The 17,077-nt window shown below is 37.0% G+C and overlaps 2 protein-coding genes across 2 annotated transcripts; one reads left to right on the top strand and one right to left on the bottom strand.

Moving 5' to 3' along the window:
• Nucleotides 1–453: 453 nt before the first annotated feature.
• Nucleotides 454–1,323, top strand: LOC119992250. The gene is made up of 2 exons (XM_038838940.1): nt 454–865; nt 982–1,323. Exons 1-2 carry the CDS (start codon nt 520–522, stop codon nt 1,092–1,094), a joined length of 459 nt encoding a protein of 152 aa, XP_038694868.1. The 5' UTR covers nt 454–519; the 3' UTR covers nt 1,095–1,323.
• A 273-nt stretch (nt 1,324–1,596) lies between these two features.
• On the bottom strand, nt 1,597–16,369 carry LOC119990324 (autophagy-related protein 2-like). Its single transcript, XM_038836179.1, has 15 exons — nt 15,922–16,369; nt 12,917–14,013; nt 12,341–12,489; nt 11,582–11,757; nt 8,272–11,490; nt 8,071–8,183; nt 6,777–6,969; nt 5,141–5,254; nt 4,430–4,537; nt 4,201–4,333; nt 3,379–3,581; nt 2,698–2,894; nt 2,482–2,579; nt 2,261–2,393; nt 1,597–2,012 (listed from the first exon to the last, which is right to left on the bottom strand). Exons 1-13 carry the CDS (start codon nt 16,129–16,131, stop codon nt 2,513–2,515), a joined length of 5,979 nt encoding a protein of 1,992 aa, XP_038692107.1. The 5' UTR covers nt 16,132–16,369; the 3' UTR covers nt 1,597–2,012; nt 2,261–2,393; nt 2,482–2,512.
• Between the last annotated feature and the right edge of the window lie 708 nt (nt 16,370–17,077).

Here is a 17,077-nt window from a genome sequence, read left to right as displayed (position 1 = left end):
CCCAAACCTAGCTTAAAAACCATGGAAATGTGTAGAATGAACTAAAATTAAGATTTTGAAAGGAATAAAAATAAGAAAGAAAGAGATATGGAATGTATTTGTGAAATTATATATCTTAGTTCAATATTTGGATTGTGTCATTGTGCTATGCAATTGAAGGAGAACTCGGAACGGACAACTTGCTCTCCTTTTCTGCCCCTCTTTGGTCTTAAGAATGCTGCCTAAAGACGGGTTTAGGAATTTTTTTTAACACATGCATTGTCTTGAAAAAGGTTATTACAACATGTTAAGGTGATAATCATTTGTTTAATCATGATCAGGAAGTGACAAATGTAAGTAACATGAGATGTCCTGCTGACATGCAAATAAAACAAAGCGCCCGCAAACATAAATTCAAACATCTGCATGTGGATTCTAGCTGTGCAAGAAAAGTAAGAACAAAAAAAGGTTTATTGGGTAGCCTTTAAATGTGTATATATGGCATGTTGAACAAGAAGCAGAAAGACATAGTTATTCTTTATGGACCCAAGAATCTCTTTTTCCAATGATTTTGCAGAAGCCCAGATGGGTATCAAGAGTGAAAGCAACTACAGAGAAGCACCAGTTTCTTCAGAATTTCAATTCTCTGTGAAGAAGTACAGAATGATAGCAGCTGATGAGGTGATCTTTAAGGGCATGTTGGTGCCTGTGAAGGAGAATTGCACTAAGATGATGACTCTAAGAGATGAACTACTTGTTGATGACGAGGATGAGGAGGAGGATGCATTGTCAAAGCTACCAAAGAATTCATGGTGGTGGAAGGAAAGGTTGGGCTTAAAGAAGTCCAATGATAAGAAATATTACTGTGCTCCACCAAAAACCACAGGTGAGATGGAATGATTCTACATGTTTGCTGTCTTTGTCTTAACCTCCAAGTCTTTCCCTTACGACTCCTAATGAAAATTATGTTTCAATTTTTTTGATCTGTACAAATGCTTGCAGTAGTAGAAAATCCATGTACCAAGAAGGCACGAACGATGTATCTGTCCAACGGCCAATTATATAAGTCTTTTATGAAGCACCATCACTTTTTTTTTCTGTTTTATGCTCATTAACATCTCAAGTGATTGGGAAATATATAATCTCATTTAATCACTTGACGATGGTTTAATTGTTTATCTCCCAAAACTTAAGGTGTACGATGCCAAAGATAAGTGGTGTAGACTGTTTTTGAAGTCCGAAATTTATGCCTACTCAACTCAACTTATTTGAAGAGCATGTTGGGGCTGGATTGATTCGCTGCTTCTTTGGTTACCAAATAAAAGAATCTCCCCGTTGATTTCGGCTCTTGGTTTTCTTTTTCTTTTCTTTTTTTTTTCTTTTTCTTTTTCTGCAAATCAATCAAACTATAAAGAAAGAATCCCCCTTCTTCATACTTGTAACCGCATCAAAGTAGGAATCACACAAAACAAAAACAAAAACAAAATCAAAATCTATATGCCATAGGTTTGTATAGCTTTCCTTGACTATTCCAATCCTCACCATTAACCAGAATCAACAGTATATCCACCATTACACAGTTTGCACTGATAAATTTGCAAAAATGAATACCAGACCTGAAACACCCTTCAGCCACTACCCGGCACGGACGGAACATATTTACATTATAATAAAGCACAAAATGTTGGATGGATATCATATCACAATTCACCAGTCACTTAAAAAGACAATTTGCAATCGCTGCAGCTATATATGCGCAAGGTATCAATATCAAATAAATGCTTATCGACATATTGAATGATGAACTATGCTATGTACAACAAACCATTTACATCAGGCCAAAGCTAGAAGAATGAACATACTATTCTTTCCGAGTCACTGAGCCAACTAATTATGTATACTTACAAGATGTGACTGCCTGTATGCATATTAAAGCCTGCTAGCACAATTTACTATTTACATTCTGTACAAAATTTGCTGTCTTGTCTTGATCAAGACAGGAAAAGAATCGGTGGAACCATCAACAGTTCATTCTGCAATCAAAGAATATAGAGAGCACAAAATTGTTAAAAGCAGAATCTCATATATTACTGAGTTTTTTTTAACGATAAAAATTTTAATTAAAAGGAAGGAGTGAGAAGATAATCTTTCAGGAGGTGGGGGAAAATAGAAAATAGAAGCATTATTTTGATGTCAATTTGTCATTTTAAAACATCCTACATATGATAGCAGATGCTCAGAGGCCACATGGTAAAATGAGAGGCAAGTTATATTGACTCACATTATACACAGGCTTTGTAATGGCTATGGACGTCCCTAAACTTGTCCGCCTTTTTCGAGCCGGCGAGGCAAAAATCAAGAGGGAAGGAAATGAATTCTTCAGTCAGTCCGTCAGTGTTTTTGGTTACAGTCCTCTGCATGGATGTAAAGGCAAATAAAACTAAACTTTCAGTTGATATAGAGAGAGATGGGAGAATAAAGGGATGCCAAACAAAAAGATACCGTAATTAAAATTATCAGCTAGGCATTGATTCTATTCTCGCAGCTGACTGGGACCCAAATATTTCTCCAATGACTCTTTCTTATGCTCAGGATCCAGGCTGCAAGTGTCCCAACACAATCAATTGTTAGATGTCACATATTAGTACCAATAAATGACAGGATTTTATCAGACATGTTGATGTGTGAGAGAGAGAGAGAGAGAGAGAGAGAGAGAACCTATTTCTGAGGCCAAGAAGAGCATAATGTACAGCACTAGCACAAGCAGAAGCTGGAGCTATGGCAGCAGCAGGAACCGCCCGAACAGCAGTTGCGAAAGCAGATCCTGCACTGGCTCCGCGCTGGTACCTTTTCAAGGGAGTTCGAACTAAAGCAGAAGCAGATTTCTCCAGTCCATCACTGAGGCTCTCATAAGCCTGTCAAAATTTACGCGTTAATAACTTCTCTATAATCAATTTAGTAAATATAAAATTATTATCCTAATAAATGATCAACAGATTCATCCCCAGAGTTATAATAATTTAATGCTTCTGTCCCCTGGGCATACCATTCTTATTTTTCTGTATATTACTCCTGAATTGGGGTAACAGACTGAAGATGTTGACATTCACGGAATAAAATTTCATGCAGAAATACAATCTTCTAGAGTTAAAAATGAACTTATGACAACCAGTAGTGTTGACTGTCTATCATCATTGCAATGCAAAAGGCCCAACCATTGCAAAAGGTCTTAAATGTCCTTACAGCATTTAAATTCTGGAAAAGTTGATACCCAGAGGCATGACAACTCATACAAATGTAGCGTATGACCACAACCATAAAGTACATTTTTATTTTATAAAACTAATGCAAATGACACAAAGCAAGCATGTCGAAAGCACAGCAAGTTAGAATACTCACCTGATGGATTCCCTGTTGGGCATTCTTCGGCTGATTACATCTTACGTTCGTCTTTCTTTTATCTTGTATAGGCCATGATACAGGAGTAGTAGTGCTGGTAAGAATACATTCTGCTTGAAGCAGAATATCATGAGCACCAGCTGCCAGATGTACCCCAAGTCCAACAGCTTCAAGTGAAATACTTCTTAAAAATGCAATTGTACCTGTACAAAAAAAAATTAAGAGAAGGAGAAAAAAGAATAGTCAGCCCTGATGGTATTATGCTAGAGTATCTATTATGGAGATTGAAGCAAAGACAACATTTGCGCAAGCAAATAGACTTGAGCATATATTTGGTCTTTAAGACAGTTAACATAAAAGCATTCGAAAGATGAGGTCAAAGTCAGTCTTTTAAGTTCTGCACTATTGGCACAATCTACGTAATTATCAGAACAAAATTGAAGGCAAGAAATCTAAAATAAAAACCAAACAGTGACACAAAGAACTCACCCGGAAAAGTTCTTACACAAAGAAAAGTTATACTTTACCTTATGACACAAAATCTTAAAATAAATACTTCCGAATATTATTGTCATAATATGATTAATAATTTATAATTCCCAGTAACACTGTTTGCAAGATCAGCATCTCCATCAACGTTATCAATGAACAACTAGGTAATGCAGTCACCACTGCACCTGAAATTGTATACTCAAAAAGAATCTAGGATACTATTAAATTTTCATCCAAGGATACTACTGAAATTCGTAATAGGAGAAAGAGCCAAAAATCCAAATTTTACAGACATAAGACTGAATGCGCAAGTTTAGCAATGTAGTTTACCTCTTTGCATACCCTTCAGTACTCTACGGTCCTTCCTGTAGTTCTCAACTGGCAAAGAAACCAACTTTGCAGCACCAGCACCAACAGCAACCAAGGAATGGACAGTAGGAATGCCTTGCAATACTTTATGGATCTATATTGTTAACAGATGATGAATACATATCAATACATAATAATAGAGTGCCAATAAAATTTAATGTCAAAAAAAGTATGAAAATGTTGATGAAACCTGATTTTGAGAAATATCTTCTAACCACCCCCCTATAATTGTTTCGCATATGCTGCCCCAGCCATATAAGCCAACAGCATGAACATGCTTGAGTTGTAATTCAATCCCCTGCATCAAAATTATAACAATATGATAGAAAATTCCATTCGCATATTGAATAATGACGTATCAAAAAAATGTATTCTAAAAGCAGAAAGAATACTAGCCACAATTATTTATTGAGCCTACTATGTGGTGCTTGGATGCCCTTTCCACATATATAAATTATTAGACAAAATTGATCTGTAATGTAAATAAGCACAGTTTGAGACATGCAACTTTTAACACATCAAGTATGGACCGTATGGTTTCCAATCATCACAAAGAAAAGCAGAAACTGCAACTAGGTTTAAATAGCCAGAAACAATGCATAAAAATGGACTTGACACATGATTAGACTGTCAACACCCATGCAAGTATTGTCACTTACCAGTGATCTTCCCTATATTCAACAGAAACGCTCAAAGCAAGTAATAAGTTCAAATGATTCACAAAAATAGACCTATACGACTCTTAAGGAGGTGCTATTTTTGTTTCAACAAAAAATTTGTCCAGCACACTAGCACAAACCACATTAGGAAGTTGAAGTTGCTCTTAAACATGACTTCTGTAGAATATCTAGGAAAGTTATACAAACTAAGAAACAAAAACCAAAGACAACGTAAAATTCACCTTCCAGGGAATAAGGTTTACAAGTTCAACATACTTCCCGCCTCTTAATGCTGCTAGATCAACACGGCTTGGTTTGTAGTCTACCCGAACAAGAATAGGCCATATGTCAAACTTCTGAAACACAGTTCCAAGACAGTTAGGTATATGAACATGACCATAATCAAAATTACTCGAGAATGAACTTATACATATTTATCGAGTAATTCTGACATCTATAAGTCTATATACACTACTTATCATATATCACCAACAGGAACACCATCTGCATACCATAAAGACAGAAAAGGAAGCAAGGACTCTTCATAAAAACTGGATGTCAATCACACCTAGTTACTATGAACCAATTACAATACCACTGCTCACGTGCACAGAATTCTCCTCATCTTATTGAAATATATTTGAGTGACCAGAAGATAAGGTCACAAATGCAACATTATATCCATTCTCCTACTCGAAAAGGAATGCGTAATTTGGGGACAGGTAGACAGGAGACGTGACCATTACTATGAGAAACAAAGTCCCCAAAAAGTTCACAAACGGGACAACAATGAACAAAAAGGTGAATCTCTTACTGACGCAAACTATAAAGGCATCGACAAGCCAGTACACTCGTGTTAATTTAGAAAGGAAAAAAAAAGAAGAAGGAAAATAACGATTAGTTTCTTTCTCCCAAGAATCAATTATCAAAAGAAATGTTGTCCTTCATAAATTATGTTCAGTTAAGATGGGCTCATAATAAGTTTTGGTAAGGTGATTTACACATTTTAAAATCAGAACAAGAAGTTAGAGAAGTAGATTTCAATTGCCTCTTATCATTCTGAAACAATTAATGTACACATATATGCACATGCAGTATTTCTTACTTGACTAGTACATTTCAAAGTTCTGATACCAAAGGAAATGTATGTAATATGTTCCTTAGCTTATGTTTCTAACTTTTCTGTGAAATCGATTTTATGAATGTACCAAACAGCATTCTTCGTTTGAAATGCATAGTTTAATTGGACTGTAGATACTAATGTTTACATCAAACAGTAGTTTTTAAATTCATTTCGACTCAAGTAGATTCATTATGACAAATCGATTCTTCAAATTCACAATATAAATTAAAAGGTAAACAACTCTCGTGCACAAGCCTACCGCAGTGGACGGGATCGGGGACATTCAAGATGTATGCAGATCTTACCCCACATAATATGTGGTGAGGCTATTTCTAGGAACTGAACCTATGACCTCTTGTTTGCACCTCTACAACTCTACCAGTGGGCCACATGTTTGAATATAAATTCACAATCTAGATTCTACTTCCACCTAAAAAAAAGCGAAACCATTGGGAATTTGTTACATAGATTATCTTCTTTCCTTACGTTAAACTATACAAATATGGAGAAACTTTCTTAAAAGAAAAAAAGTATGCCCCTAGCCATAGGGTAGCCGTCTATGCTACTATAGTACCAAGACCTTCCACTTAATATAGCATATATACGATTCTTGTACATGATTGAACAAGATAACCGTAATATCGAGTACCAAACAAATACTTTTCAATGGAGGTTGAGCTAAAGGCAGAATCCAACATAAAAATGCAAAACTGAGATCCAATACCACACAATAAAAAATGTCGTCGTTCACTCGCCTGAAAAAAAGGAAGCAAAGCCTCATCTGGGATTGCATGCCCTCCACTTATTGTAGAGATTTTTGAGCCACCAGAATCTTGATGACCGTCTAAAGACTGGTCAACCGATGAGCTTTTTGCAAAAAAGTTGATGAGGAAATCAAGTTGGCTTTGATGAAGATGCAATAGCAAAGGTAATAATGCTACACATAATCTGGGGAAAAAAAAGTACAAGAATCAGCACCCAAATATCAATCCTGACATGGATTGTCTACCAGATTGAATAGACAGAGAAAAGCGAAAAACAAAACAGAAAAAATGAGAGCCATCTAGCTGAAGAATGTAACAAAAGCTCGAAGAAATCACCCTCCTTAAATAGAGGGGGAGGCACTTATATAACATACTAAAATCAAAATAACAGTTTCACCAGCATTACTGACACAAAGTTGATGCTTTGTGCCATAGATTTCCACAGAAGCTGTGTCAGATTAAGAAGCTGACTACAAAATGCAAGATTTAGTCTTTCTTCTCTTCAAGTTCACATACCAACTTTAGTAAACAAGAGGTGCAACCGTGCAAGACATTCCCATGCGAATGCTATATTTCAATTTCTAAAATGTCCATATCCATGTTATAAAAGATGGTCCACTATAATCATCATCCCAAAAAGGGGGGAAATAGTGTAATGTCTGTGTCTGCATCTATATACACAAGGGTGCAGTTCAATAGAGAAATATACAAGAACAACTATAAGGCATAAGGTACAGAAAAGAGGAATCGAAGTTTTCTCCTTGTTGAGTGAAAAAAAACCCTGATGGATTAATATTAAAGGGACGCCATGCCTTTTGATTATATTCATTACAAATGATAGATCACTTATATTTCTCAGAAGGAAAAATGCACGCCAAAAACCACACCAAAAAATGCAACTAAAAAGTTCAAGTCAAGATCAATTGTTCAAGAAATGTAAGTGGGCATTTCAGCTGCAACATTAGCTCAGAACAGAAGGAACCGGCTTCCCGGATTCAGTGGGGGCTTCCGGACCAACCTAGCGAATGATGTAATCCTTTTTATGGGTACATCAATAAAATTCCAAAGCAAGTGCGTCAAAAAATCCTAAGTTAATACTAATTAAACAGACAAGGAAAATTTTGACAAATTTGTGGATATACCATTGTCTAACAAGGCAGAATTATTTATTTATTTTTTTGGGTAAATGGAAAGAAATTTATAAGCAGACAAATTAAAGCTTTTCCCAATACATGGCCGACGAAAACAACCACATATCTTGTCATATAACATGATACAAGCTTACCGATACTCCTCAAGTGGTGTTAGTGGGTCTGGTCTGACAGCTTCCAACTCTAGCTTGAATGCTTTTGAAAAGGACTCCCTAGGATGATCCTTTGAATTATAATATCCTAACACCTTCCATTGCAAAACAGATAAAACCATTCAACATCAAAAGCTGTTGTACAACATAAAAGGTAAGAGAATTTGAGATAATAAAATATACCAGTTTCCAAGGTGCAGCTTTGCTCATGTCAGAAAGGTAAAAATCTTGAATAGAAAGAGAGAGCTTGGATACGCATGTCCCGCCATCAGGGAAAGTGTCATACTGAATCCGCATTCCAGATAAAGTAAGCTCTAGACAGGCAGTAGTATCTCTTCCGTGAAGATGGACAGAGCTCCCCTTGTTCTTTCTAGATTCATGCCAGTCACAGCCAGCATACATTCTCCATATGACATTAACATTGTTGAAAAGTACAAGTCCTGTGGCCTCCTTAGAATCAGCATGTTTTCCAGAGTCAGGTCGATACTTGCCTTCCAAAAATTCTTTCAACCCGGCTTCCTCATTTGTGTCTGATATGTGGTTTTCAACAAATTTTAAGGAGGAATCCCCATACCATCCACCATTTCGTCTTCCAGCATCTCCATCCCCAAAGCTCTTAGATCTGCATATAAGAACCTCAGGCAACGATTGTCTCCCTACAGATAATCCTGATAGAGAGCGTTGCTCGGAAAAACAATAGCCTTCTATCACTTCTGAAATATAACCTTCTTCTAGAAATGAGGCTTGATTACTTTCCAGCCCTATTAGAGGTACTGGTTCATTGAAGGATAGACCATCAGAGGAAATCTCAGGAGTTTCAATTAAGCTACAAGCCTCACCAAGTAGGTTTTCATCAAGTGCAGGGGTACCTTGTGATTCAGAAAAATCAAATTCGTAGCTCTGGTTTGCATGATCAAAATGAAAGGCATTTTCACAAATCTCATCCATTAAGCCACAGACTCCAGATCTCTCGTCAAAATCTACGGTTGAAGTATGCACTTGTGATACAGAGGGCGCAGCATCTCTATTAGGAATTCTCATTTCATCATCATAATCATTAGTCTCCTGTACCAGCTGAAAATTATTCCACCGGCTCTGCAAGTGCACAAGGGATTCCTCCACATCAGGGGCAAAAAGCTGTTGGAGTTGAGCAACCAAGCGAAGCAGACCAGAGGTTGTGTCATAACACGTTTCCACATAAATATGAGATTTTGAACACTCTATCTCCCACAGAAGGCCATTCTTAGAGTTGGTTCTAAAAATTACTTCAATAAGTGCCTCCCGAGCAACTCTAGTGTAACCAGTCCTGTGAAGATGTCCCACACTATAATTGCCATCAATATTAGTAGACTCTGACACTGCACCAATAAGAAGCCCAAGATCCTGCACTACGATCATATAATCACTGTTTATTGAATCATTGAAATTTGTATTCGAAAGATTCAATGATGATGCAGCCAACAAACAACCAACAGGATCACCCATTTCTTCTTTAAAAGATGAAGAACTCATATCACCCCTGATTACCGACTTCTTCAAGTAGGGCTCATAACTTAATCCAACATCAACCAACTTTAGAACAAAAGAGGACCCATGATGTGCACTTAATTCACCCTTTTGTGAAATATTGCCACCAGAATCTTCAACTTCAGAAGACGGCAAAATGAAAAATGAGGACCATGAATCCAACCAGTCCAATCGACCACCTACAGCTACAAATGTACTGCATCTGACAGTTACGGATGTGAAGCTATTGCAGTTCTCCGGCTCCCACAGGTGTAAAATATCAGAACCAGCCAAACTAGAAGATAATGCATTTGAACCTCCCCCATCACCACGTTTCATTGTAGAGTTGCTACAAGAGATCAGAAGAAACTCTTGATCTGGAAACCCTGTGGTGGAACCCCACAAACTGCCTTTTCCATGGGCTAGCCAAAAGAAAGTCGTACCCTTAATAGCTCCAATATTTGAGACAGACAGTAGATTTAACTTCTGAATTTTCAGTTTTAGATGATGCCAAGATCCAGGCAGCTCATTTTGAATAGAAGTTTTCATATTCTTCTTTATATCTGGTCTAATTGCAATTTCTACAGAATCACATTCAACAAGGATCGAAGTTTGAGACACTGAAGTTTCTGTGTTAATACTGGTTGAATCAGAGGCAAAGCATTTTGACGCATTTACCATCTGATCTAAAAGACAATTTGCACCATTATATTGAGCACTACTAAGATTGACTCTTATTGAAAATAGGCGTATATGCAGAAGAAATGTAGAGCTGGATACAATCTCATCACGAGTTTGAGCATGTTTTCCTTCCATATCTGTAACAGATGTTACAGTGGCAAACTCACAACCCTTTCCCATGAATCTGTCCATGGAGCTGCATTCATCTGAGGTGGCTAATGACTTAGCTCGCTCGGCTATCCAAGGCCCATTGATGGGATTCTCCTGCCAAACCATGCTAATAATAGAAAAAGAGCCTGCTCTGCTGCTGGTGGATATCACGTGTTCAGCACCCAATTTCAGGCTTTCCATGTCACATGAATTAATTCCAGCATTGCCACTACGTGCAGTGGTGACCAAGTAAGCATCAAGACTACCCATGATCAGATGCAGAGATTTTGTTGCCCTTGGAGTAAACCTTTTTTGTGATATTGCACCAGAAATTGAACCATTGTCTTGAATCGTGCCCTTCTTCACAGTAGACAGAGAACGGAAATCCAAAGCAATATACTGATCCCAAGACGAGTAACTAGCAAGATGATTAGGGCTCTCAAAAGGGAAACAGAATATTATTCTTGCATTGAGAACTGATATTTCACCTTGCAGACTCTCTGTGGAGGATGAAGCTTTCACACCAGGACAAGGACCTCCTTTCTCCCCATCCTGAGTTGATCCGAGCTTCTCACTGGATGGCTTGACAGGAAATTTGTTATCTTTCACATCAACACATTTTGCCACTTCCTTTAGAAGATTCAAGAGTGCAGCGATCAACCAGAAATTCACCCAGAAAATGAATGGTGGTAGTTCCAAGGAAAACGTAGCAGGGCATCTTAAATTTCCATCAGATGGATTTAAATTCACATTAAACCGGTAATGAGTAAAGCCTGAAGTTTTAAGCAACATAACTTTGGTCATGCCCCCCTTATTACCAATCGGAAAACCTGCAGCTTGAAGTCCACTCAATTTTTCCGAACCAGAATCTTCAGCAAACAAGACAAAGGGAGGGAGAGAACCTTGAACTTTAGCTTGCAAATTTTGAATTAAAAGATTTTGAGAGTCGCAATCATCAATACCCCCATCCAAGGAAGAGTTTAAGACATCATTTGCATTGCATAAGTAATCAGACACCTCAATACATTTGATTGTTCCTTCAACTCTCATTTCTTGAGGAGATACCTACCATAATAAGAAACGGTGTTAATATTTAAAATGGGTTAAATAGAGACAACTCATAATAAGAAAGCAACCATCCAATCACATTATATACCTGCAAACCAACAAGAATGTCCCTGCACTCTGCACCCATGTAATGAAGATTGGAACCATTATTCATCTGATTAACCTTCTGGCCGCACGGAAGCTTATGATCCTCATCATCAAATGAAATCGTTATACAAAGACCAGCAAAAGTAGCTTTAAGATTGGTTTGAACATGCTGCTGTTCTGTAGTCAGTCAATAAGGGGAAAAAACTTAGAAATTCCCCTAAGGAATGCATACTTACTTATACAGAGTACGAGCTAATACAAACACACATTATGTCTAAGATGCCCATAAAAAAAATCCATTAGAAATATAATTTTAGTCCTTGAATATCTCCAGACAACAAACCAGATATGCTTATTTTAACAAAATTTTCATCTTTTTTCCCCACATATTGATGAGAGCAGGCCATCATCAATAGTTATAGCAGAGGATGACGGGAAAACTATTGAATGGCGATGATGGGAAAATTTTTGAACGGTAATGATAGGGGTAAATTGGCCATAATAAAAATATATTTATAGAACAACTCAACAATGTAGGCATGCGGCATGCCATCACATGTGAGAAGAAGATTTCATGCAAAATCTGTAACTGATGAAATTAGAGGATTAATGGAGCTACCCCAAAATATACAGGAAATTAAACTGAATACCAAATGCCATTTGAAAATTTTAATATAACTTACATGCACATTAAGATGCAATGTAAACAAAACTACAACTACTCATATTTTAGACCAATATGGAAAGAAGCAACTAATACCTGAGGGAATATGCAAAGATCCAGAAGCGAGGCTTGATGCTGCAGTTATCGCACTGAAAACAGAACACGTCCAGTTCCACATCCCACTGCTTCCTAAAGCTGATTGAGAATTTCTTAGTCCATCAAAACATTCAAAAAACTGGTCCACACTGCATGAAGGTCAATGGCACATCATGTTAGAAGAAGTAGCTTCACTTGGAGCCATTATGCATGACTGGTTCATACATACAGGGAAAAAAAAAAGGTATTTGAATCGTTGTGCAGATCAAATACCATGGTCATCAAAAATTAACGCATTAGAATTACAAACTTAGAATTTTCATTTATCACAAGCGAAAGTTCAAAATTTCCATTTCTCTGAAAATTATCCACACAAAAGCCAAAGACGAACTGACAAGATTCGAAGGGGTCAAAAATAAAAAAAGCTTAAGTTAAGAAAGAAATAACAAAGAATTTTCTTTCACTATCAAAGACATAAACTTCCATCAATTCCAGAAATTTGAACAGGGAGTTTCATAGCTATTAAGAATTATAGCAGCTACAGAATGGACTTCAATAACCAAAAAGAACACCAACCTTGCCGCAAGATCAAGTTCTCCACCAACAATGCTGTCTTTCTGGCTTTCACTGACTGGAAATGGAACCCAGTCATGTATAAAATGTGACCCAGGTAGCATGGCTTCGAAAACTGTTTGTTTCTGACCCAAAGAAGAAAAATTGGATGGAACACTACCGCCAAGTGGGATCATATTATCAGGAATAATAGCAGAAGATACCGGGGTAGATGAAAAATGAGAAACGGCATTTAAGAAATCCGACTCTGTTAACTTTGCATGGTTGGGAAACCTGGGACCTTTCCCCAAGCTGCTATAAATTTCCCATGAAAGCAAAAACCACTTGATTGTGCTGGGTTGAAATCGTAACTCTATAGGATCAACACAGATATCCGCATCCACTTTGCGAATGTCTAGGGAACCATTCTTCCAAGGTATACTTAACCTAAGACTCCCTGAAAATCCACCTTTTTCCCCAATCAAAACAGACGTCGCAATATTTGATGAACATGAACATAAAAAAAGGCTGCCAAAGGTTGCTCCTGATGCACATGAACAGCATGTTTGATCACTGACTCTGCTCATATGGAGGAGTTCCACTATTGCTCTTTGAAATTTTACAAAGTTTGTCAATTGACTTATTCCAAGGAAGCTCCCCAACTTGGACTCAGCATCCTCAGACAAGCCAGTTCCACATTCTATTTCCATTATCCGAAGCACCAATGTTCTTTCACGCTCCACCTCCTTTTCATCCTTTTCCAAGTATGGATCAAATGCAATAATCAGCTTATTTATCTTTATGTGGAAACTTGTAAGAAACCATTTTACCATCTTTGCAATTGTCTTAACGCCTTCATGAACATCACTCGAAGCAGATTTTGCCATATTGTCAGCCATCTCATGCCCACAGTTTCCTGAGGTACAGTGCATATACTGGTTATCATCTTGACTCGAACAGCAAGTTTCATGCCCAGCTGTAGAATCCATTTCTGGACAAGGAGCAACTATAAGCTCAAGCTCATTCACCTCAACCTGACAACCTTTAACCTTCCAAGGCATTTTGACTAAAAGCGAGCTAATTGATCCTTCTTTTATGATCACTGATGCTACCGAGCCAAGCTGATAAAGATAAGCACACGAAAACAATCAAATGATGAGGAGAAAGGGGGAACAATAATATTAAACTCTGTGCTCTAATGGCTCAAAGGATGAGGAGAAAGGGGAAACAATAATATTAAACTCTGTGCTCTAATGGCACTGCATCATTAATGTTTGCTTGGTTCAACACACCCAATATACACATTGTTCATTACCATATTCAAGTGGGGAAAAACTGTTCTAACATGAATGTTCATTAAGAACATACGTCCTTTCTAGAGACCACATAAACAATTGGCATTCATTGTGATATAAAATGCAAATGTGAGAGTCCTGCCACAATGTGTTTCAAGAAAATGAGAATATGTATACTTTTTTTATGAAAGAGCTCCAAAATGAGAGAGTTAAAAGGTGTAATTAAACCATGGATACAAACAGTTTAAAACATTGATGCTAAAAAACTGTTGAAACATGAAATCCAACCACTCTCAAAATTGGCATCTCTGCCTTTTAAGAGACAATGTATAGTTGTATACACCTCCACTGTCTCTACTGCTCAAGCATACGCCCATTAGAGCTGGTTTATTACAATTCCTACCACCTGAACCCATGCACATCAAAGTGTTTTCAACTGATACCCAATGTGGAGAGTTATGGATTTCAGCACAACAATTAATGAAATAATTTAAATAAGAACTTTCACAGTTGGACTTATGATACTCTGAATGAAGTTCATGTATTCTACGACCAATAAAGTTTCGAGTTCTTAGAAGATCCTCTAAAGCTTTTGAATAACCAAATGCTAGTCCCTGATGCATCTTGTTAGTGACTTGGGCTTAGGGCCCATAGAATTATGTTTTGTTAAGCGTATATAAATACATAATAATATTTGTGTGGGTCTCTAACACAAAGAGAACACACTTACCCCAATTCTCTTAATCTACATGGTATCGGAGCAAGAGATCTTGGGTTCAACCCTTAGCCTCTACAATTTAAACCCCCAATTTATTGTTGCCCCAAGTGTGGGTCTTTGTGAGAGCCCCCAGTGTTGGGCCTCGTTTGTTGTACACGTGTTGGGCCGTCGGATTGTCCAGCCCGAGGGGAAGTGTGAGTATATATAAATGATGTGAAACACCTCAAACCTACGTGTCAATACTAGTGATCAACTGGCTGATATTTTCACCAAGTCTTTGTCTGGGATTCAGGTTAACTTCATTTGTAACAAGCTGGGCATGATAAATATATATGCTCCAGCTTGAGGTGGAGTGTTAGTGACTTGGGCTTAGGGCCCATAGAATTATGTTTTGTTAAGCATATATAAATACAGAATAATATTTGTGTGGGTCTCTAACACAAAGAGAACACGCTTACCCTAATTCTCTTAATCTACACATCTGAATGAAATCAGTAAAAAAAAAGGTCAACTTGTTCTATAAGTTATTTGCAGGAAATATGGAGGGCAAGGGACAAGAACCTTTGGATAACAAAATCATCTTTGGATCATTCTAGATGGTTGGTTAAACAACGTTTTATTTTGCAACATGGGACAAAGTGACATAGGTAAGAGTAAGCTTAAGATTATATGCATTTGAATTTATTGTATTTAGGGCGCACCCTGTTGGTGCCTTTATTATCCAATTCTCTTTTGTCCAAAAAGAAGTAAACTGCAAATTCAATCAGCGAATAGGCCCAAACAAACTAGACAGAAAAAGATGTATGATATTCAATAAGCACCTAGCATATCTACATACCAAAGTAATTCCAGCTAGCAAATTCAAGTCATCTAAGCTTAATTCGAAATTTCAGCATTACCAACTCAACCTTTCATAATTGACCGAAATAACACAAAAGGGAAATCTTCACATTCTTCTGCTTCCAACTGAACCAAACTAAAAAAAAATTCAAAACCGGCACAGAAAATAAGCTCACCTTCTTGTTGATATAATCAACATTAAGAGCAAGATCATTGAGCTGGATTGTGCCCTCGATGAGCTGCACTTCAAGCTGGTCAAGATCAACGTCGCCTTGAATAAACTTCCCCAATTTCTTCTTCAACAGGAACTTGCACACTCTCCTTAACGCCCACCGCGAGAGCATCGCCTCCGCCGACTTGGCGATTTTCCACGGGAACATCTTCATCGTCGTTGTTGTTCTCGTTGCTTCAGTCGTTCGATTCTCAAGCAGGACAACGAATTCCAGGACTCTAGGGTTTATGCATGCTAAATTAAGGCATCAGCAGAGAACTACGAATATCGCTCGTGATGGAAGATTGATCCTCCATCAGGAGCGCGAGAGACGGGGGAGAGAGACAATAGAATAATAGATAGGTTTTGGTTTCGTGGAATAAAAGGAAATTTATGTATGACTTGTGTTTGGAGGTTAAAGTTTGTTTCGAGTTTCCGTGTCATGTACTTATGTCTGATGTTGTTCCGGCCCCGGGTACTTTATTTATTTTTATTTTTATTCTGGTACATCTAAATACATATTTTTTTATTAAATCCACACATTTGTGGACAGACTATAAATGTTATAAACATTTATGATGCAGAGGGTATAGGCCACACCCTTGCCTAGTTTGATAAAACTTTTTGAAAATAATAGATATACTAGCAGAAGTAGCGGTAACAGAAAAACTGAAGAATTTTAGTAGTAGATACGCTATATAAATGTTGAATAAGTGTTTGGTTATATTTTTATTGGTAACAATTATTATGTGTAGCATCTCGTGACAAATTACGCGCAGGGCTATTAAGCATTCTAGTTGTATGTAAGACATATAAATGTATCTAAACATCAAAGTTAAATATATAAATTAAAGAAAAATAAAATAAATATAATTAATTAAAAAAACATAACTATAAATAATAATTTCGGTTAATACTATTAATTAATTAATTATATAAAGTGTAAAAATTGTGATATTTAATAAAAACCCTTTCTTAATAAGTGGAAATACATCAATTGAACATCTTTTTGTCTTACAAATACATATAAATATATCCAAATAAATTCATACATGTTTTCATTACGTAATAAGTAACATACATCACATGCTCATTAGTTGTTGCGCCACAAAATCACGAAA

Source organism: Tripterygium wilfordii, chromosome 22 (genome assembly GCF_013401445.1).
Source record: "Tripterygium wilfordii isolate XIE 37 chromosome 22, ASM1340144v1, whole genome shotgun sequence".
NCBI classification, from domain to species: domain Eukaryota; kingdom Viridiplantae; phylum Streptophyta; class Magnoliopsida; order Celastrales; family Celastraceae; genus Tripterygium; species Tripterygium wilfordii.
This window is presented reverse-complemented; position numbering and strand designations above follow the sequence as displayed.